This window comes from Fimicolochytrium jonesii (assembly GCF_025526975.1).
Source record: "Fimicolochytrium jonesii strain JEL569 chromosome Unknown EV422scaffold_9, whole genome shotgun sequence".
NCBI lineage: Eukaryota > Fungi > Chytridiomycota > Chytridiomycetes > Spizellomycetales > Powellomycetaceae > Fimicolochytrium > Fimicolochytrium jonesii.
In genome coordinates this window covers 11,174-36,772 of record NW_026515676.1, presented here as the reverse complement: position 1 = coordinate 36,772, position 25,599 = coordinate 11,174, and the positions used below count along the sequence as shown (strand labels likewise).

Here is a 25,599-nt window from a genome sequence, read left to right as displayed (position 1 = left end):
ACAATGGTTGCAAACTTCCTGGGAACGGGCGATAACAAGTGAAACGCAGAGCAGGAAGTTCCAGCAATTCAAAACTTCAGCCTCCACGACTATATACTAAGGTCCTGATCGTGTCAGATGAAGCATAACAGTCCGCAGCTCTCACGCTTCATCCGGCCCCGCGATGGGCAGATTTTGACCTGTCTTCCCTCATGACCAAGGCATCCCCCACAAGAGCACCTCATTACCTTATTTATAGGTGTCTAGGACTTCTTCGCCGCAAGTTTTCCCTCATACATCGTTCTTTCATCGTGCCTTCATCGTTGTCTTTGTCGTCTTTGTGTGCCACTCCTTTTCATTTCACGCGCGCATTCTTCACAGGACTTTCATGAGGTCACCATTACCGGGCGATCCTCTGCCAGCCAGTGCCAGGCAACCGTGTCGGTTCACTTGTCGGCTCGTTTACCGGCAATGCAACGCGTAAGTCGTCCATGGCTTCCTCAACCAAACATCCCCGGTCAACATTGTGGAGACTTGTGTCCCCCGGGTGGCTTCCTCAACCAAACGTCCCCCAGCCGTCGTGGGACCAGGATCCTTGGTAACAAACTGACAGTAGGACATATACAGGTGACAGCGAGGCTGACAGCTTTCCTGGATGATGGTCAAGTTCCCTTCGTTCTGCAGCACCTACATATACTATAATACCTCGACTCGCTTGTGATTGCGCTTTTCCGAGGCAGTCAGGAAAACAATTGCAGTGGCGAAGCTATATCGGTGATTTGCGAGTTATAGTGAATGTCGGAGCAACAGGATATTCCGCTAATCCCTCTCAGAAATATATGATCACCTAGACGTTTTCACTCAATATCCTACGACAGCGACACTTTCGTGGTTCCGGAGTTCAGCTTTCCTTTCCTGTGACGGGGATGCCGCTATGGATGATGCATGGTGCGTATATCCCACGTTTTTTCTTCCAGGCCTCGTGAGGAACGCGTTTTTCGCGAATGGTGGACCGTGTATATATACTGTAAATGTCATCCTACATATGCCGGTCGAATAAGCACTCCGGCGGCCTCGATGCTCACTGATCTACGCCAAATTCCAATCTTGCGGCGAGGTTCCTCTCTGTCTTTTCTTCGCGGGACATTAGCAGGGCGTACAATTCCGAAAATCTTTGCAGTAGGTTTATGTTGCCGGTGGTGGTGAGGAGGAAGAGGACACTTCCACAAACCGCACAAGATTCATTGTCCGACGATTTATTTCCGGACAGAAGGTGGAAAATTGAGTCGATATTCGTCGGAATCGTCATCCCACTCAAGGTCTTTTCAAGGTCTTTTCATCTTCTCCGCAATTACATCCTCTCCGAGTTCGATCAAGTCTAAAGTCCTCTGTGAAATGCGAGGAAAATCAATCGAACTTGTCGTGTCGCTCTAGGTGCGCGCATCCGCTTCTGTGCCACAATACGCTCATGAAACATTAGCTGGCCTTTTATACCCTCCAATTGCTGGTGCAAAGTTTTCGTCTCTGACGTGTATATATACAGAATGCACCATTTTCGTGGTGCCATCGGTTCCATATTGCCAATACGGGTGTTCCTGAAGTGCTGAAAACCAAATCAACAAAGCTAACAAAGCCAATATCGCGGCGGCAGACCCTGCGGCAGACCATTTCCCTCGGATCCTAACTTCTCGCTTGGCGTGCTTCCAAGTCTGCATGAAAGTGAGATCGAGCCGCATCTTTTGAAGCCACTTTGGCGACTGTCGGGGACTTCTTCAATTTTTCATTCACACAATACATCGTATCTCAGCCCTCTCGGAAGGGCCCAATATCGACCAAGTTTCCTCGGACGTTACAGCGACGTTCACATCCAACCATCCAACAATGGTGGTTGGGGTAGTTGGATAAGCTCGGCTCACGGACACGTGGCTCAGGAGTTCAACTCCCAGTTCTTCGTTCGAGTGTTGAGGCAGCCTGCATTGGGGTTGACTTGGATGTTTTGCTCCAATTTTGCAATTGTTGGGAGCGAGCGCGAGCGCTGTTGTTTTGTATGTCTTTCTTGACCTGTATATGTAGGCCGTGTTTGATGACAAGATCTCGGTGTTTGGCAGCAGGTAGTGCCGACAACGACGTACACGAGTGCAGCCATCCCCAGATGACATGGCACAAGTGTCATCATCGAAGAAGGTGGTTCCGCCGCCACAAGGAAGGCATGGGGTGCCACACCCTTCGCCACTACTATTATCTTGGTGATGATTATGTCGATGAGGTGAACCTAGAATGGATGACCTTTAGGTCTTGACCTCTCTATGTACCTACGCCCAACCCAAGATCAGCAGCAAATGTAAGCTTTTGTTTGCAACAACTGGAGGAGCCCCGGTTCTCCCATCATCCTTGGTCGTGACATTCAAGCCGGCGCTCTCTTTCGCTTCTTGATTCATCAATATTCTCGCCATGACCACCAAGCGGCTTGAAATCACGCTCCCAAGGGTTGATAGCAGATGTAGATGTAGGAGATTAGTTCAATTTTCAGTAGTATTATCCCCACCCTTCTTCCTTTCCCTTCCCGATGGCACCGGTACAGGAAGAGAAAGATGGAAATGCGCGATGTCGGCGCGTTTGCCCATGTCCAATTCCCTACACATATACACACTCGGAGAAATCGGCTCTATACGAGCCTATCGGCGTTCCCAGTCTGAGACATCAAGGATCCATAGCATGCACCCGGCAAGGAGGCAATTCCAGTGTGGGCGCAGCTCCCAATATCTCCCTCCAGGACCCAGGACCAGGATGGTATAACATCTTCGTCCGCGACCAAAGGACTTTTCTTCTCCAGGGCTCAGCTCGTTCAATATAATGGGTGTCATTCAGATGTGCTGTTTGAAGAAGTCTAGAAACTTCTGAACGTATCCAAAATATCCCAACACCATTGCACCTAGGAGAGGGGAGATGATTCTATATTAAGAGATGTCCGCGTTCGAATCAGCCCAGAGAAATGCTCACTTGCGAAAACTGTCACCAGCAAGAGTTGAAACCCCGTTCCGCTGCTTTGTGACGTCACGGCTGCTTTCACCGCCGTCTTCATCTTCGTCAGCTCCTGTTTGTCGGGCACCTCCACCGGCTCTCCTCGTTTGTATGCATCCAGCGTTTGCAAGCGTTCTTGCACAGCCTTTATGGCATTCTTTCTAGCCTCCCGAACCGCGGGGATACCCTCCGCCTGCAGAGCGTCCAACCGTTCCAGCAAAGCCAACAGCGCCTCTTCGTAAGCAGCTAACGTCTTGTTCTTCCCGTGTGCAACACTTCCATCCTCTTCGAAATGCAGTTTGGTTGTCAGGGCTTGATATTCATGTTTCGCCCGCACTTCCAACAGATCTTGATGCACGGATTTCAGAACGGCAAGCGCACCGGGTGCCGGAATCTAAAGGGTGGGGACACGATAAACTCAGAGTATCCCCAATACGATGTCGACGGGGCGAACCATGACACGGATACGAGAGGGAAGGCCCGCTAAACCGCTCCGATGCGTGTGTCCCCCGTCTCCGCCCCCTTCCGTCATCCCTTCCGTCCTTGCTTCCCGGCGAGTACTCGTTCCAGGGAGTGCACACACCTTGGGCTTTCGCTTCCTAATGACTTTCGGGCTCTGCTCCGCCTCTGAGGATGCCTCTGAGCCCGGTTCCTCCGTGCCCGGTGGAGGCCTGCCGGCCTTAGCAGCGGCCCTTGCCTGCCGTCTTTTAGAGGGTACTGGTGAAGTCATTCGGAGTAGCGGCCTGTCGAGTTATCTTGATGGCCGACGTCCACCAGTGTTCAATAATGTGCAACATTTTCTCGAATGGCTTGAATATTTGAAGCCGCTGGACGGCAATATTTCGACAGCGCTCGTGAGTCATTTTAACGTTTAACAGGTTGTGGCGCGGATGTCCTTTTGCCTGGTCATGAATTGTTCAGACCAGAACCCGTTGCTTGCGATGTCGCTCCAGGCCGACATCGGATACACATATGGGTACATGTGCTCGCTGACATGGGCCATAGTGCAATGCGAGTGAATATTGCCGCAAGTTTTCGGTCGATAATGGGCCCTGCGAGAGTCCTAGCTCCATGTGGGTGCAGTACCCGTATGTTTCCACATGTGATTCATGTAGATCCGTGCCAGCTTAGGGCTGCTGGCCTCTTTATTCATGATACGTCCGGAGAGGTAGTGGACGGGGTCAGGACGGAATCAAGCTTGTCCTCTGCGGGCTAATTCCGCTTAAGGTCGGGGTCTTGTAATGTTCGGTCGCGAGTTGCTGAAACATCATGAATTCTCCCATGCTTACTTCTTCGGATTGAATGTTGTATACGTTTTTAAGGTACGTGCGAGCTTGCTCAGGGTTGTGCCGAGAGCTGAATTGCGTTTACATTGAACGACACCTCAGTGATTCGTTCGTCTCGCGCCTTCTTCTGCTTTTCTCGTTCACTTCTTCTTTTGATACGTTCTTCGTACTGATCAATGGGTACACGGTGCTGTCGTAAATCGGACGCAACGGATTTGCGAAATTCGGGACTGAGAGTCATCAATTCCGGAAAGTAATGCCAATATTGACATTCTTATGGAGTCTTCGTTTAATCGCGTCAACGGGATGATTGCCTTGGTCCGCAATGTCGGGATAAAACTTGAAACTTTGGCTGTCTATCAATAGTCTTGAACAAGGAGTGGCCGAAGGAAGCCGAATTTCTTGCATGAAGCTTTATAGCGGCGGCAAATGGGACATGTTGTATGTAATTGAGCACATCCTTGCGAATGCTTGGCCACCACCAATCGGCAAGGTTCCAGGTCCACAGGCCATAGTGCCACTCCGGTTGTGAGTTTGTTGTGGAGTTGTTTGAGAAATGCTGGGTGTATCAAGTCAGGGACATAGATCTTCCCCTCATACGTTGTCAAACCGTGACTTCATGTGAATCGTCGCTGGTATGAGTTTTTCTCGTGCTCAGGCGTTTTCAGTGCGCCGTCGATGATATCTGTATACGGATCCTCTTTGTAAGCCTTTTGCCAAGACTCCGTATCCGTTAACTCAGGGCCAGGAGTCTGCCTCTCCTTCTCACTCATGTCATTGAAGAGATACTGTTGAAGGTGCAGGCGTTGTTGACAGTCGGCGCGTCGCGGTGCATATGCAGGGTTGCGTGACAGGAAGCCCGCGATCGAATTCCAGGTACATATTGGATGGTGAAGTTGAGCTCTTGTGTCGTTTCGATGCTCTAGGCTTCGATGATCGCTGATGAAACATCGAAACGGTATTCCGTTTGCTTAAGTACAGTACGCTCGGTGGGCTTCGAGAAACTTCACCACTGCCAACAGCTCAGGCGGGTCAACTTTACTCCGACTGGGACGCGGACGCGGTTGGCACTGGGCAGTGTCTCGCCGATCGTCGGTTGCACACAACCGTTCGGGGGTGGACATCCCGCAGGGTCCTGGTCCATGGGATAGCACACAGATGCATCATACCACACTGGCTGACCGGCGTGCGCAGGAGTAGTACTGGAGTGGTACTTGTCGCCGTTGTCGGCTTGCGGTGACGGAGAACCCCTGGATTGCTCACAACCCTGATTGCACGCTGGATTGCACGCGACCTTTCCACGGGAAAGCAGAGCTTGCTGACTGCCCATCGCTGTGTCTGTCATGGCCACCACCATCCTCATTCTGTGATTGCAAATGGCCTCTTATCAGTAACGTCTTAAGGGGATAGCATCTTCGTAGCTCGATCATAAGGACACACTGCCTTACAGTAGCGTAGCTCCTCAAACCTCGGCTTACCTCACATTTTGTGTGAAGATCACCCACAGCCAAGCTGTCATGGCAAACCCGCACGTACCGCTGGATCTGGTGGCGGCGAGACACAACAGGATGGTGCCCGCCTACTGTCATCTCCCCCCCTACGCGCCGTACGCAGCCTTTTCCGCCCCATCCTACAACCCATTTTGCCACAAGACTCGGCACAAGACCACCAAGGAGCAACTCCATGTTCTCGAGCAGTACTACGCAAAGGAAAAACGACCCGATGCAAAGGAGAGGGATATGCTGGCCCGAAGAATTCAGATGTCACGTAAGTTTGGGAACTTCAACGGATTTGTTTTGCGTATACGTATCTCACATCTGTGTGCTTGTTTGGTTGCAGCTCGCGGGGTGCAGATATGGTTCCAAAATCGTCGTGCCAAAGAAAAGGCGGTATTGAATAAGAAGAATGCTGCTGCTACCTCCACGGCGGGTGATGGAGGGTCTTCCTCGACTTCCAAGACGGAGTCCAAACCGGAGAATGCGATGACAGAAGTATCGAGTGTAAACAGCACGACAGATTCTTCCGCGGCCCCTGTTAACGAGCAATACCGCATGCCGGCCCCAATGGGCGGTAGCACCGCTCCGAGTATTGAGGCCGATATAACTCATCACGGCTACGCTGTTTGCGAACCACCATACCAAGCCGATGCCCCGTACTTGTGGGAAAGCGATTTTAAGAAAGTCCGTCAACCATATATGCGTAGCCGCGCCATGTCGCTTCCTAGCCTGTACTATGGCATACCCGTCGAAGGCTTCCCAGCCGGCGTCCAACCTCCGAGCCCCACATCTGCGGGACTTTTCGTCGGAGACCAAGATTCTTATGTTAACACCGGATCAGCACAGTACGAAGAATTGCCAGCACAGTCCGAGGAGCAGGGTACACACCCCGGTTTGACCCCTCACCGCTACTTGTGGCAGAGGACACCTACCATGATCTCGGACGAGCTCTTAGTTCGGCGAGCCGACACGCGATCAGATGCGATTGTACACCCGCTTACCCATGCCAATGACATGAGCGAGGCGCACCTTGGCGGGCCTATGGATGCATTTCATCCGGATCCATCATGGTCTTCCCTCCGAAGAGGCTCGTGCCCTCCTGAATATCTCGCCTCGTTCCAACAACAAATGCTTTCGTCACCGAGTCAACACCACAACTTACCGCGAACCATATCCGTCGACAATATGCATCCGATCGAGGAGGGCCATCCTTGGGAAGAGATGTCAGCCGTAGACGATGAACAACCGCTATGTTCTCCCGTCGAGCTTGGCGAGACCATCGACCCTTCCGGTCATCAGACCCTGACATCCACTCCGATGCAGTCTCAGCTCGGCTACGATTTGCCTTACGGCGTGAAGCTTGATCGTCGCCGAACACACGATTCCTGGACGGACGGCCACGATCAACAAACTCCGTTCCTCAGCGTTGCCATGGGTCGCCGCGGGTCGGTTCCGATCAATGCACACCGGCGACCTATGATGGACGCCGATATGATGATGGGTCGCATCGCACCCTCCGAGGGGATGCATTCCGGCGAACATCCCGAGTTTTACCACGTCCCGGCTGCAGCCGAATACGTTGACCCTTTGTACATATCTGAAGATGGACTCCCAGGCGTAATTTCTGGTGCCACTATGCTCATGTAAATCTTTTCCTTTTTTTTTTTGCGACTTCGTCCTTTGTTTGACATGCGTGTATAACTTTGATGAGGTTCATGTTTCGGACCTTACGATTTCCCCTTTGATTCTATGTACAAACTGAGTAGTTTCCTGATGGGAGTGTAGCTCTATAGCATCTTTTAGCCCGTACAGGGACATAGCTGTAATGGACATGCGTAAATGTTACTCTTGCCGTGAGCGTCAGATTAACGTAAAAGGAAAAATGCACGTGACGTGAGGAAGCGGATTAAATGATTCCGTGCCAGGGTGCGTGACCTCGGGAAAGGGGCGCAGGGCTTGCATCGCAACCATGCATAACTCTATAACGGCGCACCATGAGGCGATCCCTTCAGTGATAGGGTACAGGCACCAAGAATGCTGGTGCGTGTCTCGAGTTACGCACCTCGGAAAGGCACCGAGCACAGCACCCAGCATTGCCGAAGACGAGAAACGACGGAACTGCTTCCCCTATGTTTTGTGTTTGCCTGGAGGCGCTCTGACTACAGGCATCGAGAACCTCAACAACAAGCAACAGCACTTCCAGTCCCCCGGCTCCCACCCCTCTCCCTGGCAACGTACTACAGACACTATCAGTAGCTGAGTTGGAGCTTCTCTGTCTCGCTCGCTTCAAGCAGTGTTTTATACAAGTCGCTGATCCTCCCGGACGATCTCGAAACGAGCAGTGGGTTCCCCCACCGTTGTCGTCAACCGATCAGGACACCTGGACTTTGATCTCGCTGGGTTTTCCCTCTGAAGGTAAACAATTTGACAACGTTTCTACGGACGTCCCACGAGAACCAGCAATGGCAGAGTAGCTGGCCGCCGTACACACGGGGTAGATCACGCAATCCCACCCGTTGTGTGGACGCGATCCGAAATCTCCATTCTTCTCTGACCTAAAGCGGGAGCTCGTTTGGAGGCTCCAATCATTGGCGGCATTATATTGAGCTGCGACCGAAACAGCAACTGAAATATCAATTACTGTCCATAGATCTCCAGTCGCCTTCGATACGAAAAGTGATAACGAAATGGTGACTCCAAACACCCAAACTCGCCGCACAGGTGATAGACAACCTCATCGGTCGACTCAAGACCCTCAAAATGCGTCTGCCACAAACTCCCTGGACGATGGGAGTCTGAAGGTCAAGAAAGCGTACCCACAAGAGCTGTCCTCTCTGAAACAACTGTTCGGAGACTGGTCGGAAGCAGATTTACTTGCGCTTTTGGAGGAGACACAGGGCGATCTTGACGTTGCAATTTCCAGAATTACTGAAGGTAAAATGTCTTATTGGGTTCAGCTCCTTCCTGTAGGCAGAGCCTGATGCTGTCTTAACGTTCACAGGTGTTGCTGAGCAGTGGGGTGAAGTCAAGAAGCGTGACAAAAAGGACAAACCAAAGCAAAGCCAGCCCATCGGAGATTCCTTGTCTACCCGTGGAAACCGCTCATCCAAGCCAGGACCTCCCTCTCGTGATGGGTTTGCGAGGGACAACAACCGCCCAGCGCGTGGTGGTACGTACGGTTATCGTTGGTCGCCAAGGCATCGAGCGTCAGACCACGAGCCCGCGAGCTCTGAGCAGCACGTTCTCGTTACCGATACCATTGTCCTAATTTGCTTGTCATTTACAGGCACATATGCAAGTCGCGGTGGTCGAGGTGGCAGTCGCGGTGGTCGCGGAGGCGGTCGTGGCGGTGCCATGGTTGGAGGTGAGGAAAATATTCATTCTCATTACCGGCTTTATTGTTTCTATGCTCATCCTCAATCGTTACGCCCAATATAGGCTCCCGGGGTGGTCGCCATCAAAACGGAGGCCACGGAGAGACAGAGGCCGCTCCAGCAAGCGAATGGGATAGTGCTCCAGCGGACGCTTGGGGAACTGCAACAGGAGAGCAAAACGAGGAGTCCAAATCCAAAGACGAAGCTCCCGGTACTGCAGACGACTGGGCCGCTGTGCCAACCGATCAGGCCGATACGTGGAGTGCGGAAACGCCCTCTGACAAAGCAACGGGCTGGGCGACGTCTATCAAACCTACTCAGCCCAAACCTGCGACAAAGTCCGAGGCCAAGCCTGCGACGGGAGCTGAGGCGAAACCTGACTTGGCTCGGTCTACCCCAGCGGCGAAGCCGCCGACGTCATGGGCGGCCCTGCTCAAAACGTATGTTCAATTTCACATGAACTCGATACCCATCGTTTTACTAACATGATGCCTTTGCTCAACCTTCGATAGGGCTGAGAAGGTTCCAACTCCGACTCCTACTCCCGCGCGTCCAGCGCCTCCGAAAGAGGTTCCTCGTGCGAAATCTCCGGTCAAGCCTGTCCCCGAGTCCCCTAAATCCGTCTCAGAGCGCGCACGCTCGCCGAGCCCGGTGAAGAGCCTCGCCAAAGAAGTGATCGAGGAGAAGACAAAGACGCCGGAACCAAAATCTCCCGTGCATGCACCTATTGCCAGGCCTCAGTCGAGGTCCTCCAGCCCACTGAAGCCACCAACTGCTGAGGAGCGCGTAGAGGAGCAAACGAGTCCAGCGCTGAAAACATCGGCACCACCGGGTCTGAAGGCGGCGGCACCCAAGCCCGCACCGTTCACTGGTCGCAAGTTGAAGCAGGACGCAGCAGTAGTCATGCCATCCAGCGCCAGCAAGTCTACCTTGGGAGTTCAGTTTGGCTCGCTTCGTTTGGGAGGATCAGCCGATGAAGAGGATCTCGATGCATCTGCACTTGACGCCCCCGAAGCTCCTCAATCCAATGCAGCGCAAAACGTGTCTCAAACGATCCAGCAGGGCCAGTCTCAACACCAATCGCAGGTTTCCCACGGCCAACAACCTGGAGCCCGGGATACTCGCCCCACGAATGCGCCAGGTTTGCAGCAAGGAGCTGCGAAGCAAAACGATGTTGCGCAATCGAACCCTGGACCGGCAGCGCCGGGCCTAACGAACGGTGGAGTTGGACCCTACGGGTCGTACTTCCCTACGCAGCAACTCGCCGCTGCCTCCGGTTTTGGTCTCGGCCATATGGGCCAGTTGCCAGCGGAGTACTCGGCGTTGTATGGGTCCGATGCACAAGCACGCGCGGCTATGATGGTGAGACCAGATGGAATGGTTTATATTGTCCTACATGGGCTGTTTCTGACTAAATGGTGTGAATTTATAGCATGGTTACTACGATCCCTCCATCTACCAGCAAGGTGCGGCAACTAAATACCAGGGGCAAGACACGGCGTCCGCGCAACCAGGAACCCAGGGGGGACAGGCTTCCCCGTCTGCCTCCTTGCACCAGGGCACACAACAGCAGCAACAACAGCAGCAACAGGGTTACCCGCTGCCTTACCCTTACTACCCGTACTACCACATGCCTAACCAGTTCCAATCGTATCAATCGAGCCCGTACGGCCAGCCTTTCGGAAACAAGTCCGTGTACCCTGGTTACCCTCAGCAGTCACAGCAACCCACCGCTAGTGCAACCACGTCTTCAAAGCCTTCCAGCGGCGGCAATGTCGGCTATGGTGGCTACTCCACGGGCGGGCAGCAACATCTGCAAAGCCAGCAATTACCTGGTCAACATCAACCCCACCTTTACCAACAAGGTGGCTACGATGAGCTGACCAGTGGACTCGGCGGCCACGACTACAAGAACTACAGCGGTCTTCCTCAGCAAGGGTACCAAGGTTTCGGGTTGCACCAACAGAGCCTTCCCGCGCAAAACAAACCCGGACAGCCGTCGTCAGGAACCGCCGGCGGCGCTAGTCAGCAGGACTACAAGCCGCAGCAGGCAAGCCGACCACCTCGCCAACAATACGAGCACAAATACCAAAACACCGCCGCCGGTGTCGGTAGCCAGCCCTCGGGTGTAGGCAGCGGCAACGCCTCCAACTCCGCCTTGCCATCGCAGTCGAGTGGGTCTTACTACAACCAACAGCAGCAGTTCGGTGGCTTGCACGGCCAGCAGCAGCAGCAGCACCAGCAACAACAGCATGGTCAGCAGCAGCAGCACAGCCAACAACATCTTCACCAGCAGCCGCACGTTCCTGCGCAGAACCCGTACCTGCAGATGCACCAGCAATACCAAGGTGCCGGCGGCCTTTACGGCGGCGGCGGCAGGCAGCAGGGTTCCGGTGCTGGACAAAGCCAACAGCAGGGGTACTGGAATGGACAATCTTGATTCATGAATGCGGGGTTGTCCAGTTTAGAAGGGAGCTTTCTTTTGCTTGTGGCGAGTCTCTTGCAACCTGATTTCACATGGTGTAGCATGTCTTTATTCGTCTCACTTTCCGCAAAATTCAAATCTATTCTACACCATCTTCTATTGTGCGCTTTGTTGGCTTTATTTTTGCATTGTCAGATCTGATCTCACCTTAGTTTCGTTTTGTCGGGAATCTTTGCCTTCGGCTTGTGCTCGCCGGTCGGCATAAGTATGAGACCGTTCTCTCCAGTCCCTATAATAGAACGTGGCCGACAGCGACCGTGTATTTGTGATGGCTCGTGCACTTTAAATTTAGTCTTGCGAACCCAATCACGAACCCAATCATGCGGGTATGCACACACTGCCTAGCCTCGGGTGTGGCTCACCGCCATATCCTTTCCCGCTACCTGACGGTAGTTTCTGCGCCCATGCGATGCTCTGTCCGGGCTAGCGATGTAACTATGGTTAAAAACGAGCCAATCTTTTGCCTTCTTTCATGGTGGGCTGGTGAACAGCTGAGGTGAGCAGCAATGTGTCCTTCTATGCTCGCCGTTTTCACGAAGCCTGAGGTTGAGAAAATGACAGTGGTGAAAATGGCCTTCCCCGCTCGCGTCACACAAGGTTTTCCTCCCCTTCCTGTTCTATTTTTGTCGACGCACATTAACCGTCCTCACTTTGACTTTGTGAACAGCCCCAGGCCCCATAGAGCTTTCCACAAACTGTAAGTTCAACAGCGTCGAAGAGCAAGAGGCATCTCTTCAGGGCCCAGCTGGTCCGCCTCTTTCCACACCACCTCGAATAGTTTGGCAACGGCAAAATAAAAACCGCCATGTCGTCCCTCCGAAATGCCGTCCAACGGCGTAACCACAAAGAGCGGTCCCAATTATCGTCCCGCGAGAACCGTGGTCTTCTCGAGAAGCACAAGGACTATGTGCTCCGTGCACGGGACTACAACCGCAAGCAAAAGACCTTGAAGACGCTCCGCCAGAAGGCGTCATTCAAGAACCCGGATGAATTCTACTTTGGCATGGTCAATGCCAAAACGAGGAAAGGAGTACATACGTTGACGAGGGAGCGGGAACAGCAGTTCGATCACGAGTTCTTGAAGTTGTTGAAGACGCAGGATGTAGGATATGTCAACTATCAGAAGAGTCTCAATGCGAAGAAGATTGAGAAATTGCGGAGTGGGCTGCACTTTTTGGAGGAGGGCGACGAACCGGTAGATGAGGGGGACGGTGGGGACAAGATGGATTTGGATGACGAGGATGATCCCATTCGGTACGACTTTATGAAGCTGGATGAGGAAGATGAGGAGGAGGTGAAGAAACCGCCAAGGGCTTCCAGCTCGTCAAAGCCGAAGCTGAACCATACGATATTTGTTGACACTGAGGAAGAAGGTGCGTCATTGGGGTTCTTTTCGCCTGAGTGATCCTTCAAACCCATTGCATATAGCTTACACATTTGATACCTTACAGCAAAAAACTTCGATGCCGCAAAACACTTTGATACCCAGAAGGAGCTCCTCCATCGCAAATATAATCGGCCGACGAACCAGATGCTCGAAACGTGCGAATTGCCAGAGGTTGCTAAGAGCTCAAAGAAGCGTGAGAAGGCGTATAAGGAGCTTGCAGCGCGGTTGGACCGCGAGGAACAGTTGCGGAAAGCGCAGCTGGAAATGGAAGTGCAGAAGAACCTGATGGGCAAAGGGCCAAAGCAGAAGGTCGGCGTGGATGCGAAGGGGTTGCCGATATATAAGTGGAAAGCGGTCAGAAAGCGATAGAGTTGAGCGCATTGCATTTGGAAGCTTCTCTTAGCATAAGTTATTTGTACATTTTCACGCTACCATTGTTATGTATTATTTACATGAGGGATTACCTTGTCGAGGTGCGGTTGAAAGTTCAGGAGGTTTGAAGACTGAGGTTTTCACCGCTTAGGGCCGCCTGTAGGAAGCGGTTTCTTCAACTTCTTTGGCCCCTTCTTCACGAAATTACGCCAGGAGCCCACCCGAGCGTCCCTGGTTTCTTCCCATAGCTTGTCATGTTCCGCTTTCCGTTTCCTCTCTAATAGCTTTTCCTCCGCCTCTGTCGCCCTACGATCAAATTCATTCTTCATTCGCAACCTCAGCCTCCCTTCGTCTTCCGTGAAAAGCCGCCTCATTTCCAGTTTGATGACATTGCAGAGCTTATCATCTTTCATCATCTCCTGCCACCGCGGTTCCTGCTCATCAACGGGTCCCTGTATGCCTTGCCGTCTCAGCACCGCGTCGCGCGAATCCCTCAGGAAGCTCAGAAGTGACTTCCGCTTTTCGTCATCCATAACCTCCGTCTCAGCCTTTTTCAGAATATCGAACGACTCTTGTGCGCGCGGATGCTTGCATTTGTCCGGATGCAGCAGCAGTGACTTTTTGCGGAACGCAACGCGGGTTGCCCTTTCATCGATGTTCAGGGTGATGTAGACTGAAAGCGGATGCTCCAGAATCTCGAGAGGGTTTTTCGTAGTCGCGTGGAGTTTGAGTATCCGCTCTACTTCTTTGTCTTGGTTGAATCCCGTTGACTGCGAGAACGTAGTTTAATCCTTGGCACAAAATGGTGCGATCTCGATAATCAGACGGTAGAACCTACCTCCAAACGCAAAAACGTGTCCACGTCGAAGTCATCGACGTCTTTCTCTGAAGCCATTTGCCAAGAACGTGCTTTTTACTGATTTGTTCTTCGCTGGGAGGGCCTTCAGAACGTAGCGTAAAATAACCATACGCTGCAAAACGAGCAGGGCATTGGCACCTGGATTGGCACACTACGCCTGGCGCTCTTTAATTTAATTATTATTTTGTGGTTAATGCTGCTGACTTATCTATGTCCGCTTGACGTGCGTTATGTGGCCGACCCTTCCCCACTGCTGGCAGACAAGTTCCCACTCAAAGCGCTCAGAGCTCAATCACCAGCATCGCCCAGGCATGGCACAAGTCGGATAGCAAACTTACCGTCTCCGTGCGCCTTCAACCTCCCCCCCCCATAGTCGTTGCAGTTGAAAGGGGCGCTCCCGCCCAATGAACTCGGAACTGAAACCGGAACTATCGCATCAAGACAAACCACAACCACACAGCACCGCGGACTCCTCTTTGGATCGCTTCGTGACATTCGACCACCCGCTCCCGAAGAAAGCTCTCTTTGCAATCCTTTGGGATTTATTCAAGGACATAGAAAAAGGCGCTCCCGGCTGGGAACTTCGAACGGACTTCGAGGACGTTTACGAGGTATGTGAGGTTTCACGCCAATGCCGTGCCTACCGGTGTGGTGCATACCACTGTCAAACCTAGCTTCGAACTCCTCTCGTAACGCAATCTCTACTCTGCCAGTTTCTTAGTCACTTTGCGAAGCCCGTCTCCAGCGCTCCTGTCACTTGCAAATTCCCAGTCGCACAGCTTCGTGATCTTCTGCCAGATCAGTCAGTGAGCTGGGAAGCATTTTTCAACTGTGAGCTATCGTGGATTCAGCGCACAGTTGTTGGTGCTTTGCTATCGACAGTGCTTAGTGCGTCGGAACCTGCCCGTAGGTTTCTGCTCGGTTTAAACCAGGGCGAGCATCCATTGCTCACCGCCGCTTTTCTTTCCATAGTTAATTATATCAGTGAACGCATACTCCGACTCCCTCCGGAGTCCGAAGAAGCGCTTACTCGCGTTGGGGAATCCGAAGCGCAGCTCGCTTGGCATAGTTTGATCACTCTTCAACACATCAGCCACCTCGATTCTCAGAGGGGTCGCGAATCAGTGAAAGCCCAGGTGGGACCTGGCGATATCCACGAAAGATCTGATAGAGCAACTCCGGAAAGGTTGGACTTTGATTTTCTTCCTGCATGGACCCGAGTAGTGTCTGACTTCGCATGGTTCACCAGGATGTCAGCTCTGGATGCATCCTCTTCAGGCGCGAAGCTGGCGCAGCTAATGCAGGCGCTCGGCTACAATGCATCCTCCTCGCGGGAGATTGTTCGAAGGCTTTTCAATCATGGCGGGGTGACGAGAGCGAATTTAACGAACGCGGTTGTTGCGGAGGTCTTGGTGATGATGGTTCGGACGAGCTTCGGTTGGGATAGAGACCCCTCCCAGGACGCTCTGGCAATGTCCATCTTCAAATCCGAAGGCGTGAACCTACAGCGTTCCACCTCATGGAACGTTGAGATATTCGTGGACTGCGCTCTCGAAGTGGTAATGTCGGGTTTCGAAGCGTCTCCTCCGCAGAACGACGGTCACTAAATGCGGGATGTTTGGTTTATCGTTACAGAATCCGGATTTGGACTGGTTCACGGTGTTGCGCAGTCTTGATCGACCAGACTTTCACATCACAGATGCGCAGGGGTTGGCGATCATCCTCAACGCCTCTAAGGCTGTCATCAAGGTCTGTTCAGTGATCACCCATAATGGAAATAGTCTCCGAACTCATAGTACCTTTCCAGGATGCCTACCAATTTCCGATTACCGCCTTCTTCGGAAAATGGGAAAATCCGCCAGGACAGCTATCCTTTATCAGACAAGCAGTGCAGTCTGTACCGGAACTGTTCAGCTTGAACCAAACAATAACAAAGCGGGTCGTGCCGATGGATGTCGCTGCAACTGCGCGGCAGCTACTCCCGTCTTTAGTGACACAGCCTTTCAATTCACTGGATCTGATTGAGACTCTTGTCACGCTATCTGACGGTCCTCTCTACACGGAAGTGAAGACTATTCTGGACTATGGGGTACAGCAAGCACCCGAACTCATGCTGCTCGGGTTCGCCCAGATGACGGTATGTAGCCTCCCGATGCCAGGGTTCAATGCTTCCGGTCTAATTCGTGCCCCGTTCAGATTCCTTGGAACACCGCCATGAAAGAGCTTACCCCCGGTCTGGTGATGCTGTTCCTTACCGGCCATCCCAACTCCACCTTCGTGCTTCCTCGGCTGTGGCAGTATAATCAGAATCTCTCCATCTCCGGACTTCTGCACATGTACACGAAAGATCCTTCTTCCCTTTCTCGAATTTTGGATGTCGCGCAAGAGATGCGGGTATGTTGATTCATTTCACAAAGCAATGGCGCAACAAACATGTCCCCTGACATCTATGCGTTTCAAGGCGCTATCCGCTATCTTGGAAACCAGGCCGTTCTCGTTTTCCATTGATCTCGCTGCTTTGGCATCCCGACGGGATTACTTGAACTTGGAGAAGTGGTTGCAGGACCATTTGCGGGATCAAGGCGATGTCTTCGTTCTTGCATGCCTGGACTTTCTCAATGAGAAGATAAACGTTCAGAACCAGAGAGGCGATGTAGCCAACACCAAGCGGTCCATTCCGCTGTCGGTGGATGTGGTGGCAACATTCTTGCGGGTTCTGCATGCGCATACACCGTAAGTCCATCGTTTTTGATCATTCGGCACGTTATTTTGGACAGGAAAGATTGCTGACCCACGCGATCAAACAGGTTGACTCCTGCCAATGCCGCATATCTCAAGGATGTCTCCAGTGCTTGCCTGCAAACATATCCACGCCTAGCCAACGTTCCAACATTTGGCGAAGGCGCAGTAGGGGAAGGCATTTCTTTCCCGGATGATGTGGAAGAAGAGGCGAACTCTTACTACGAACGAATCTACAAAGGCGAGCTGTCGATCAGTCAAGTGATGGATCTTCTACAAAACTTCAAACAATCCCAGAACCAGCGGGAAGTGGATATCTACAAGTGCATGGTGCACAACCTGTTCGACGAGTACAAGTTCTTTGCAAGATACCCGGACAAGGAGCTTGCAGTCACAAGCGTTCTCTTCGGTGCGATGATTCAGAATCAGATTGTATCGTCAAGGGCGCTTGGGATGGCTCTGCGATACGTTTTGGATGCGCTACGACAACCAGTCGGAGCTCGCCTATTCAAATTCGGGATTCAGGCGCTGAATCAATTCCAAGCTCGTCTAGGGGAATGGCCACAGTACTGTTCCTTGCTTCTGCAGATCTCACATCTGTACCAAGCGCACCCAGACATTGTTGAGTACATCAAGACGTTGCAGCGCGGGGTTGACGGCAACGCGAACCCCGCTGAGCAGTTGAACGCGGAAGCGAGTCTCGCGTTGAACTCGAACGTCGCTATCGAGCAAGCGGAGCTGCCCAAGCAAGAGGAAGCCCCGGTATTCACGGCTCTGAGGGTCGATTCCGTATTGGATTCGCCAGGCCGGGATCAGTCTGAAGTGCCTAATGAAGCAATTCAAGATAAGATTCTGTTCATCATCAACAACATCTCCGTCGCAAACATCGACAGTAAAGCGGTGGAGATGAAGGATATTCTCAAAGAGCCGCATCACCGGTGGTTCAGTCATTACTTCCTGGTCAAGCGCGCTAGTATTGAGCCGAACTTCCATTCTCTGTATATCGATTTCTTGGATATGTTGGAGAGCAAGAACCTTCACAGGAGAATATTGCACGAGACGTACTCGAACATCAAGGTGTTGCTGAACTCTGAGAAGACGGTGACGTCGTCTCAAGAGCGATCCTTGTTGAAGAACCTGGGAACGTGGCTAGGATTGATCACACTCGCCAAGAACAAGCCCATCAAGCATAAGAATCTTGCTGTGAAGGTACGTATGATTGTTCTACCTTCAGGCCCGTAACGACATCTTTGTTGACCCTTCCTTGCTTTTTGCTCCGTGCAGGATCTCTTGCTGGAAGGATATGACAGCGGACGACTCATCGTTGTGATACCGTTCGTATGCAAGGTCCTGGAACAGGGCTCGAAAAATGCCAAGAGCAAAGTATTCAAGCCACCAAACCCGTGGGTGATGGCGATCATGAAGCTATTGGCGGAGCTGTACCACTACGCTGACTTGAAGCTGAACTTGAAGTTCGAGATTGAAGTTCTCAGTAAGAACCTGAAACTTCAGATCAAAGGTAAGGTTCATTTGTTTGCCATATTGCATTGGGACTGGTCTCACCTTATACTGGTTGATAGATATCGAGCCGACCAACCTACTTCGTAATCGTCCGGCGAAGAGTGCTGAGTCCGCTAATCAGTTCGGGGCAAAGGGACCGTCTTTGACCTCGTCTGGGATTGGGGCGTCCGGCTCGTTGCAGACGGGAGATGTCAATGTGGCCGGCGGCTCGAATGCATTGGCCCAAGGCTTTGCGAATGACGCATCTGCTCTCAGTGCTCATCCTTCGGCTGGAGGCGACGAGAGCATTGGTGGCATCCCGAACTTGGCCGCCTTCATCACATTCAACCCGAACCTGCCTATCTTCAACGCCCAACCTTCATTGAAGAGGATCGTGTACATCGCCATCGACCGGGCGATCAGGGAAATCATCTCTCCTGTTGTCGAACGCAGCGTTACCATTGCGGGGATCGCCACAAGGGAACTGGTCATCAAGGATTTCGCACTGGAAAATGATGAGAACAGGATGCGCAAAGCAGCGCATCTCATGGTCTCCAGTTTAGCAGGGAGCCTGGCATCCGTGTCCTCGCGGGAGCCTCTGCGTGTCAGCATGATGTCTCATCTGAGGAGCCTGCTTGTCCAGAACGGCTTCACGGAACAGACGATGCCCGAACAAGCCGTGTACATCATTGTTGCCGACAACCTGGACCTTGCGTGCTCTGTGCTTGAGAAAGCTGCCGCTGAGAAAGCGTTGCCCGACATTGACGAAGCTCTGCAACCGTCGTTCATCAACAGGAGGCAACACCGAACGAGGAACAACGGGCCCTTCTACGACATGTCGGTTTTCGCTTCGTCACGATACCCATCAAATCTTCCCGACCCTCTCCGCCTCAAGGCCGGGGGTCTCAGCGGCCAACAATTGCGCGTGTACGAGGATTTCGCGAGGATCAATGCCAATGCCTCCCCTGTGCCGGAGCCTCTGGACAAACTGCCGCGTGGTGGCGCTGGCGCCGCCCGCGACGGAAGGCCTGACCAGGCGAGACATCCCCTCGGCCAGAATTCGGATGAAGAGTCGTCGCAGTTTTCCGCTCAGCAGTTCATTGAGAAGTTCTCGCAAGCTATCAACGAGCTTGAGACTCAGGTTGCCCAGACTCCCACGGCAACCTTGGCCTCGCTTCCTACTCCGCACGCGATTCAGAATCTTCTTAGGGATATCTCAACGGTCATCATGAGCCCCGTCAATCGTGATGAGATGAGCTTGTTGTACGCGCAGAAGATCATGCAACTTGTCTACAACAACGAGACGCCGTTGATGAGGGAGATTTGCATGCTACTCCTGGAAAAGCTGTGCGAAATCTCAAAGCGGCTGGCGAAGGAAATCAAGGAGTGGTTGTTGTACCATGACGATGAGGTGATTCAAAGAGATATCAAGTTCCACACATGCGAGGATCTTATACTGATAGTATCCGGGTTTCACAGAGAAAGTTCAACGTCTCGGCCACGATTGCCGTCGTTCAAGCTAAGCTTCTCAGCATTCCCGAACTGGACATGCAACTCTCACGGCTCATGGAGACCGGGCGAACTACCGTCATCGAATTCACCGTGCAGCTGATCGAGCAGTTCATGGCTAGCGAGGCGCCTATGTCGGTACAGAACGACTTCTTCAACTCCTTCGAGGTGCTTAACCGACTTGCCGCAGCACCCGGCAAGTTGCCGGAAGGGTATGTTTCTGAATTTCGATACTTTCGGATTCCATTTTTGACTGAAGTTGGTTGTTATAGTTGTGCGAAGCGTTTGAACGCTGTGAAAAACCGGCTACCTTTGTTCTCTGTCAAGGATTTGACGACAAAGGATATCGAGACCGCCAGCCTTCGGGAACATCTGGCTGCACTCTTCCACGACTGGGTTCGCACGTTCTACCATCCTGCGTCGAATGAAAAGTCCCACGCGTTCTTCATCCAACAGGTATATGTCGTCGTTCACAACAGAAACGTGGGCATCTTGACTCTGACTTTCCCGTCTTCCCCTCTGTAGTTGCAGCAGCAAGGAATTTTGCGAGCGGAAGCCATCTCGCCTCTGTTCTTCCGCGTATGCACCGAGATCTGCATGGATGCGTACAACAAAGCACAGGCCGCGCCAGGGCTTCCGGCACCCTTCCAAGCAGTTGATGCATTCGCCCGGCTCATCGTCTTACTTGTCCGATACCATGTGGACCCAGCCGGTGTGGACAACAACCATGCGCGCCTCAACCTAACCGCCAAGATTCTGTCCATCATTGTCTTGGTGCTGGTTCACTCGCACGAGCAGCAGCGGGAGCATTTCAACCAGCGCCCGTTCTTCCGCTTGTTCTCGACCTTGCTGAACGACTTGAGCATGTTTGAGTGGGATCTGCAGCCGATCTATATCCAGATCTTGTCGGCTGTCAGGTAAGTTTATATCCTGGAACCGGCGCGCGTTGTTGGAAGGCACCTAACGGTGTGGTCATCTCTATAGCAATACCTTCCACACTTTGCAACCATCGTTCCTGCCTGGATTCACGTTCTCGTGGTTGCAACTGGTTTCCCACCGGTTCTTTATGCCCAAGCTCTTGCTTGCGGAGAACCAGAAGGTAAATATATAGGTTTGTTATGACTTCCGCATGACAGGAGCTGATGCAGAGTTGCTTTTCAGTTCTGGCCGTTCTTCCAGAGGTTGCTTGTCGACCTGTTCAAGTTCCTCGGTCCCTTCTTGAAGCAATCCGAGATGTCCGACACAACTCGACTGCTCTACCGAGCAACTTTGAGGATCTTGCTGGTGTTGCTCCATGACTTCCCCGAGTTCCTCTGCGACTACCACTTCAGCTTCGTGGACGTCATCCCCCACATGTGCATTCAGCTTCGCAACTTGATCCTCAGCGCGTTCCCACGAACCATGCGGTTACCCGATCCCTTCACCCCCAACCTGAAGGTTGATCTCCTTCCCGAAATCAACCAGCCACCCCACGTGCTGTCCGACTATACCAGCGGTCTGTTGAGGAACAACCTGAAGCAGGATGTGGATGCGTACCTCAAATCGCGGGGCCCATCTCAGTTCCTGAACGATCTGCGCGGCCGCCTGCTCTTGACTGGACCTGCGTCGGCTAGCAGCGAGAGCACGCAGTATAACGTGTCTACCATCAACGCTTTGGTATTGTACATAGGAGTGCAAGCCATCGCACAGTCGCAGAACAAGGGGGCGCAAGGGGGTGCGTCGCCTGTTTCGCCCAGTGCGCCGATGGATATTTTCCAGCAGCTGGCGGTTGATCTGGACACAGAAGGTATGCACATTGTGTTTTGAGCAGTGACGATATCAGAGATTGGGAGCTAAACATATATGTCGAACAGGCCGTTATCTGTTGTTTAGCGCCATCGCCAACCAGCTGCGATACCCCAACAGTCACACCCACTACTTCAGCTGTGTCTTGTTGTATTTATTTGCCGAAGCTACTCAGGAAGTTATTCAGGAGCAGATCACAAGGTATGTGTGGGGTGTATGAACGTACTGAATGATATTTGCACAGCCTCTGATGTCTCACAATTTGCAGGGTCTTGATTGAACGCCTGGTCGTGAACCGACCTCACCCATACGGCCTCTTGATCACGTTCATTGAACTGATCCGGAACCCACGCTACAACTTCTGGGACCACACGAACTTTATCCGTTGCGCGCCCGAAATCGAACGCCTGTTTGCCAGCGTGGCGAAATCCATCAATCAGTCCCTGATGCGCTCCCCTCAGTAGTTTGTGGGGATGGAAAAAGCCTCTCGACGGTAGTAGGCACCCCACTTTATCGACAACCCAAACCCAATACAAGCAGTCACTCAACACACTTTGTACATGTATATTTTCGTTGCTCCCCACCTCTCGCTATAGTTATGAGGGTGAGAGGAGAGGAGAGGGGGAGAGAGAGAGAGAAGGCAGCTACGAGTACTCCCTAGTCAGTCTCGTCCCCGACTTGCCCTTTTCCTATGTAAAATGCTTGCGCCCGGCGGGCTTTGGTTCCCGACCTAACCTCCTTCTTTTCTTGCGATTTTTGTTATTTTGCTTTTTGCGCTATTTATCATACTCTTTTATGTTGGTTTTTATTACTTAGTGCAAACTACGTATGTTATCTTTCTCGGTTCTCTTCTGGCACCGCACATAATGGACTTCATTCGGAGGTTGCTTACTAAGCTTCTCTATTTTCCTTCGCGAGTGACAGGATAAATAACAGATTGCGGTGCGTATAGCTCCCTTTCCCTTATCTCTTTTTCACTCGAGCGCACAGATCTTGGAACAAAAACAGGCTAAGCGCACTCTCTGTTCACGACATTGCACTCTGATTCTGCACAACATCGACCTAATTTCAATCATTCTCGACACAGGTACGTCGATATCTGGTCTCCATGGTGATTCTGTCTTTGGACAGAAGGGGAATCAACCAGCAGTCGCTCCAGCGAGCGGCCACCGGTTTGGGTTTTTACCCAGCGCATAGACGCAAAACAAGGAGACCTTGAATTCACATTCGCTCTCCTCCCCCGGCTATTGCACAGACCTACCACACCTGTGTTTTCGCCCGCGGCATTATCATCACCATGGACGACAACGCCTCGCAACACACCGTTCTCAGCGTGAATTCCAACATTCTCAGCGTGAATTCCAACATGAGGAGACAACCGACAACCAAGAGGGAAACGACGCTCAACCCCGTGAGCGCGAGCGTCGCATCCCTCGCCGCATTCCGAGCCTTCCCGCAAACCCCACAGCCGATGAAATTGCGGAATGGGAAGAGCATCTCTCTCACGCCGAGCAGGTCGTCGCCTCTATTGAGCGAGACAACCAGGCTGCCCTTATCGCCGCCCTCGAAAGAAAACGGGAAAGGCTTGTAGAACGCCACCACGCCGCGATCGCTCTGGCTAGGGCGCGCCGCAAGCGTACGCACGACGACATGTCCACGTCGAATGCGCCCATCCCCATCCCCATCCCCATCCCCAAACATCGCCTCGACGCCATTCATGCCAAAAAGGCGCCCGTTATCCTCGCGTGAAGCCCGGCGAACTTCCTCCTCGCCCCCGGCTTCAAAAGACCATGTGGGATCCTAGACCGGACACGCAGCCGGTTTTCATTGCCATGAGCCAAACGCTGCCATCCTTTCGCGACATTCAAGCGGCCGAGAGACCCAAAACCAAACGTCGTCACGTCCCGCGCACCGGCGGATGATGATGAGGATAACGAACTCGAACACCCTGAAGGCTTGCACCATTCCGACTCCGAGTCCGGCGCCGCCGACACCCGCGTGCGCCTCCCAACCAGCCGGTCGGTGATCCCGCTCACCATGCACCTCGCCGACATCCTCCGCGACGAAGGCGTCGTATCTGTTTCGATGCAGGAGGAGAGTGAGAAGGAACTTCAGCGTCGCATCCCCAAAGTTGACGTGTTGGACGCCTACTCCATCAACATGAACTCCGGCACGCCCACAGACAATGTCCTCCTCGTGCATTGCTCCGCCGCTGAGAAGGAAGCTTTCAAGAAGGTGAAGGCGAACTACGCTCCCCTCGTTCACTGGCACCAACGGGCTTTCAAGGAGCATGCCACCATCCTCTCCCTCCTCGGTCAATCAGCCGCGCCTGGGATGACGCAGGAACAACTCGTCTCCATTGTCCAACAGACCATGTCGGTCTGTGAGGCCACTACCCTGATTGCACGCGAAACGCTGTTCAAGACCGTCCGCGAAGCCCAGAAGGTCGCGCTTGAAGCAGCAGGCTTCACCGCTACCACCGTCGATTCCATTCACAAACGATGCGCCTTCGGCGCGCATAGGAAGCAGGAGCTCTTCGGCGAGTTCGACAAGATGCAGGAAATAGGGTTAGGGTTAGGGTTAGGGTTAGGGTTAGGGACAGGGTTGGGGCATGCACGTCCTCCTAGCGCAAACTGATGCCATCTGTGAAGGACCACTCCTGAGGTGATACGAAGTCCCCGTCTTGCAGGGGTAGCGCTAGGCGCAGACATCGGATGAGAGACTCTTGCCTCCTGCCCGCAATCGTCATAGGTAGACAATTGCACATCTTGTGTAAGATGCGACGACCGGCGTGGCGCACATCTCATTGCACGGGTAAAGTAATTTGCTACCGCTTGTTCCTGTCCATTCTTCATGTTGATGGTCTTGATGCTTCCGTATGTTTGGCTCACCTCACATGCGCCACGCTCTCGTTCTTTTCCGTCGTTTATCCGGTTTTCTTAATTTGCATCGAGCCCTCGATTTGGGGGAAACCCCGATTCGACATGGGCGCGGTCAAGGGTCCCACTGTCGTTGCCGGAGCCGCCAATCCTGTTGATCGCTCGATTTGCGATCGGAAAATGAGAGGGACTGTAACCGTTCTCTTCGATAAGCTGATAATTGAGGTTGTGGTTAACACTGTTCCGTGGATTACTCAACTCGGTATTATGATAATGCTTTCCCATCCTGATGTCGACGTGCGTAGCACGCCGCCTGATAGTGCCTTTCCCGACCGCACCGCCAGCATACCGCGGCGTTTTCGAATCCGTTTCTAGGCTCACGTCGGAACTGCCGTCCGTGAGCTCTCCTCCATTTCGATCCGTTCGCGCATATCAGTCAACCTCCCAAGGTCCGCCGCAGCGCCAAGACGGTTCATGGGCTCTTCCTTAAGGAGGGGCCGGCTGGTCACCAGAGCTGGGGTGATGCTAAACAAGGCACCCCGAGGGGAAATGTCCCTGCCGGCCGCAGTGAAAACATGCGTCGGATCTGGTTCGAATCGTCGCTGGATGAGGCGGATCAAATCCCTCTAACAGCCTTCTTCAACGGCGAGGACGAGAAAGGGTTTTGTTATGGCCGACGCGTCCATACCATGGCTTACATCAGCGCTTACCTCAGCAAAAGCTTTCATTGTCAATTACCCGTCAAAACCCAAGACGCGCCAAACCATGCCGCCGCACACAGCCAAACGCAGCCGGATCCCTCCACACATGGCAGGGATTGCTCATCCTGCTATACTTCGTCCACAGCTAGCAGGATCTTAAACCTTCTAGGAAGAACTAGAGTGGGTGGCTTTGGCCGTCGAAAAAAGGGGTGTTGTCACGCTAGTTC

At 52.7% G+C, this 25,599-nt stretch overlaps 8 protein-coding genes across 8 annotated transcripts; 5 read left to right on the top strand and 3 right to left on the bottom strand.

Annotated features, from left to right (window-relative positions):
* Window positions 1-2,402: 2,402 nt before the first annotated feature.
* On the bottom strand, window positions 2,403-3,831 carry EV422DRAFT_526306 (uncharacterized protein). Its single transcript, XM_053070134.1, has 3 exons — window positions 3,584-3,831; window positions 2,980-3,394; window positions 2,403-2,911 (listed from the first exon to the last, which is right to left on the bottom strand). Exons 1-3 carry the CDS (start codon window positions 3,728-3,730, stop codon window positions 2,844-2,846), a joined length of 630 nt encoding a protein of 209 aa, XP_052926110.1. The 5' UTR covers window positions 3,731-3,831; the 3' UTR covers window positions 2,403-2,843.
* Window positions 3,832-5,803: 1,972 nt separating this feature from the next.
* Window positions 5,804-7,429, top strand: EV422DRAFT_505751 (uncharacterized protein; the record flags this gene model as incomplete). Its single annotated transcript, XM_053068509.1, has 2 exons — window positions 5,804-6,053; window positions 6,126-7,429. The coding sequence occupies 2 exons, from the start codon at window positions 5,804-5,806 to the stop codon at window positions 7,427-7,429; spliced, it is 1,554 nt and encodes a 517-aa protein (XP_052926109.1).
* Window positions 7,430-8,204: 775 nt separating this feature from the next.
* EV422DRAFT_614836 (uncharacterized protein) lies at window positions 8,205-11,596 on the top strand (the record flags this gene model as incomplete). The annotated part of the gene is made up of 6 exons (XM_053073936.1): window positions 8,205-8,716; window positions 8,784-8,951; window positions 9,069-9,146; window positions 9,221-9,596; window positions 9,669-10,518; window positions 10,589-11,596. The coding sequence occupies exons 1-6, from the start codon at window positions 8,470-8,472 to the stop codon at window positions 11,594-11,596; spliced, it is 2,727 nt and encodes a 908-aa protein (XP_052926108.1). The 5' UTR covers window positions 8,205-8,469.
* Window positions 11,597-12,252: 656 nt separating this feature from the next.
* On the top strand, window positions 12,253-13,423 carry EV422DRAFT_586424 (small-subunit processome). The gene is made up of 2 exons (XM_053073463.1): window positions 12,253-13,014; window positions 13,093-13,423. Exons 1-2 carry the CDS (start codon window positions 12,447-12,449, stop codon window positions 13,395-13,397), a joined length of 873 nt encoding a protein of 290 aa, XP_052926107.1. The 5' UTR covers window positions 12,253-12,446; the 3' UTR covers window positions 13,398-13,423.
* EV422DRAFT_556337 (uncharacterized protein) lies at window positions 13,424-14,449 on the bottom strand. Its single transcript, XM_053071903.1, has 2 exons — window positions 14,239-14,449; window positions 13,424-14,170 (listed from the first exon to the last, which is right to left on the bottom strand). Exons 1-2 carry the CDS (start codon window positions 14,293-14,295, stop codon window positions 13,541-13,543), a joined length of 687 nt encoding a protein of 228 aa, XP_052926106.1. The 5' UTR covers window positions 14,296-14,449; the 3' UTR covers window positions 13,424-13,540.
* Window positions 14,450-15,279: 830 nt separating this feature from the next.
* Window positions 15,280-22,580, top strand: EV422DRAFT_423648 (CCR4-Not complex component, Not1-domain-containing protein). The gene is made up of 16 exons (XM_053067118.1): window positions 15,280-15,445; window positions 15,509-15,818; window positions 15,895-16,008; window positions 16,067-16,396; window positions 16,456-16,653; window positions 16,721-16,992; window positions 17,067-18,207; window positions 18,283-18,517; window positions 18,579-19,909; window positions 19,978-20,219; window positions 20,280-20,463; window positions 20,533-20,924; window positions 20,992-21,106; window positions 21,169-21,793; window positions 21,861-21,993; window positions 22,061-22,580. The coding sequence occupies exons 2-16, from the start codon at window positions 15,510-15,512 to the stop codon at window positions 22,254-22,256; spliced, it is 5,817 nt and encodes a 1,938-aa protein (XP_052926105.1). The 5' UTR covers window positions 15,280-15,445; window position 15,509; the 3' UTR covers window positions 22,257-22,580.
* A 161-nt stretch (window positions 22,581-22,741) lies between these two features.
* On the bottom strand, window positions 22,742-23,589 carry EV422DRAFT_526291 (uncharacterized protein). The gene is made up of 2 exons (XM_053070133.1): window positions 23,048-23,589; window positions 22,742-22,879 (listed from the first exon to the last, which is right to left on the bottom strand). The coding sequence occupies exon 1, from the start codon at window positions 23,509-23,511 to the stop codon at window positions 23,050-23,052; it is 462 nt and encodes a 153-aa protein (XP_052926104.1). The 5' UTR covers window positions 23,512-23,589; the 3' UTR covers window positions 22,742-22,879; window positions 23,048-23,049.
* On the top strand, window positions 23,539-24,446 carry EV422DRAFT_526290 (uncharacterized protein). The gene has a single exon (XM_053070132.1). The coding sequence runs from the start codon at window positions 23,830-23,832 to the stop codon at window positions 24,427-24,429; it is 600 nt and encodes a 199-aa protein (XP_052926103.1). The 5' UTR covers window positions 23,539-23,829; the 3' UTR covers window positions 24,430-24,446.
* Window positions 24,447-25,599: the final 1,153 nt, after the last annotated feature.

Coding starts and splice junctions, on each gene's coding strand:
- EV422DRAFT_526306 (XM_053070134.1), bottom strand. CDS start 3,730: ATGACTTCACCAGTACCCTCTAAAAGACGGCAGGCAAGGGCCGCTGCT. Junction 3,395..3,583: donor TTAGGAAGCGAAAGCCCAAG/GTGTGTGCACTC, acceptor CCCACCCTTTAG/ATTCCGGCACCCGGTGCGCT. Junction 2,912..2,979: donor GCTGGTGACAGTTTTCGCAA/GTGAGCATTTCT, acceptor CCCCTCTCCTAG/GTGCAATGGTGTTGGGATAT.
- EV422DRAFT_586424 (XM_053073463.1), top strand. CDS start 12,447: ATGTCGTCCCTCCGAAATGCCGTCCAACGGCGTAACCACAAAGAGCGG. Junction 13,015..13,092: donor TGTTGACACTGAGGAAGAAG/GTGCGTCATTGG, acceptor GATACCTTACAG/CAAAAAACTTCGATGCCGCA.
- EV422DRAFT_556337 (XM_053071903.1), bottom strand. CDS start 14,295: ATGGCTTCAGAGAAAGACGTCGATGACTTCGACGTGGACACGTTTTTG. Junction 14,171..14,238: donor ACACGTTTTTGCGTTTGGAG/GTAGGTTCTACC, acceptor ACGTTCTCGCAG/TCAACGGGATTCAACCAAGA.
- EV422DRAFT_423648 (XM_053067118.1), top strand. CDS start 15,510: ATGTCAGCTCTGGATGCATCCTCTTCAGGCGCGAAGCTGGCGCAGCTA. Junction 15,819..15,894: donor TGGACTGCGCTCTCGAAGTG/GTAATGTCGGGT, acceptor TTATCGTTACAG/AATCCGGATTTGGACTGGTT. Junction 18,518..18,578: donor CCTGAAACTTCAGATCAAAG/GTAAGGTTCATT, acceptor ACTGGTTGATAG/ATATCGAGCCGACCAACCTA.
- EV422DRAFT_526291 (XM_053070133.1), bottom strand. CDS start 23,511: ATGAATGGCGTCGAGGCGATGTTTGGGGATGGGGATGGGGATGGGGAT.
- EV422DRAFT_526290 (XM_053070132.1), top strand. CDS start 23,830: ATGCACCTCGCCGACATCCTCCGCGACGAAGGCGTCGTATCTGTTTCG.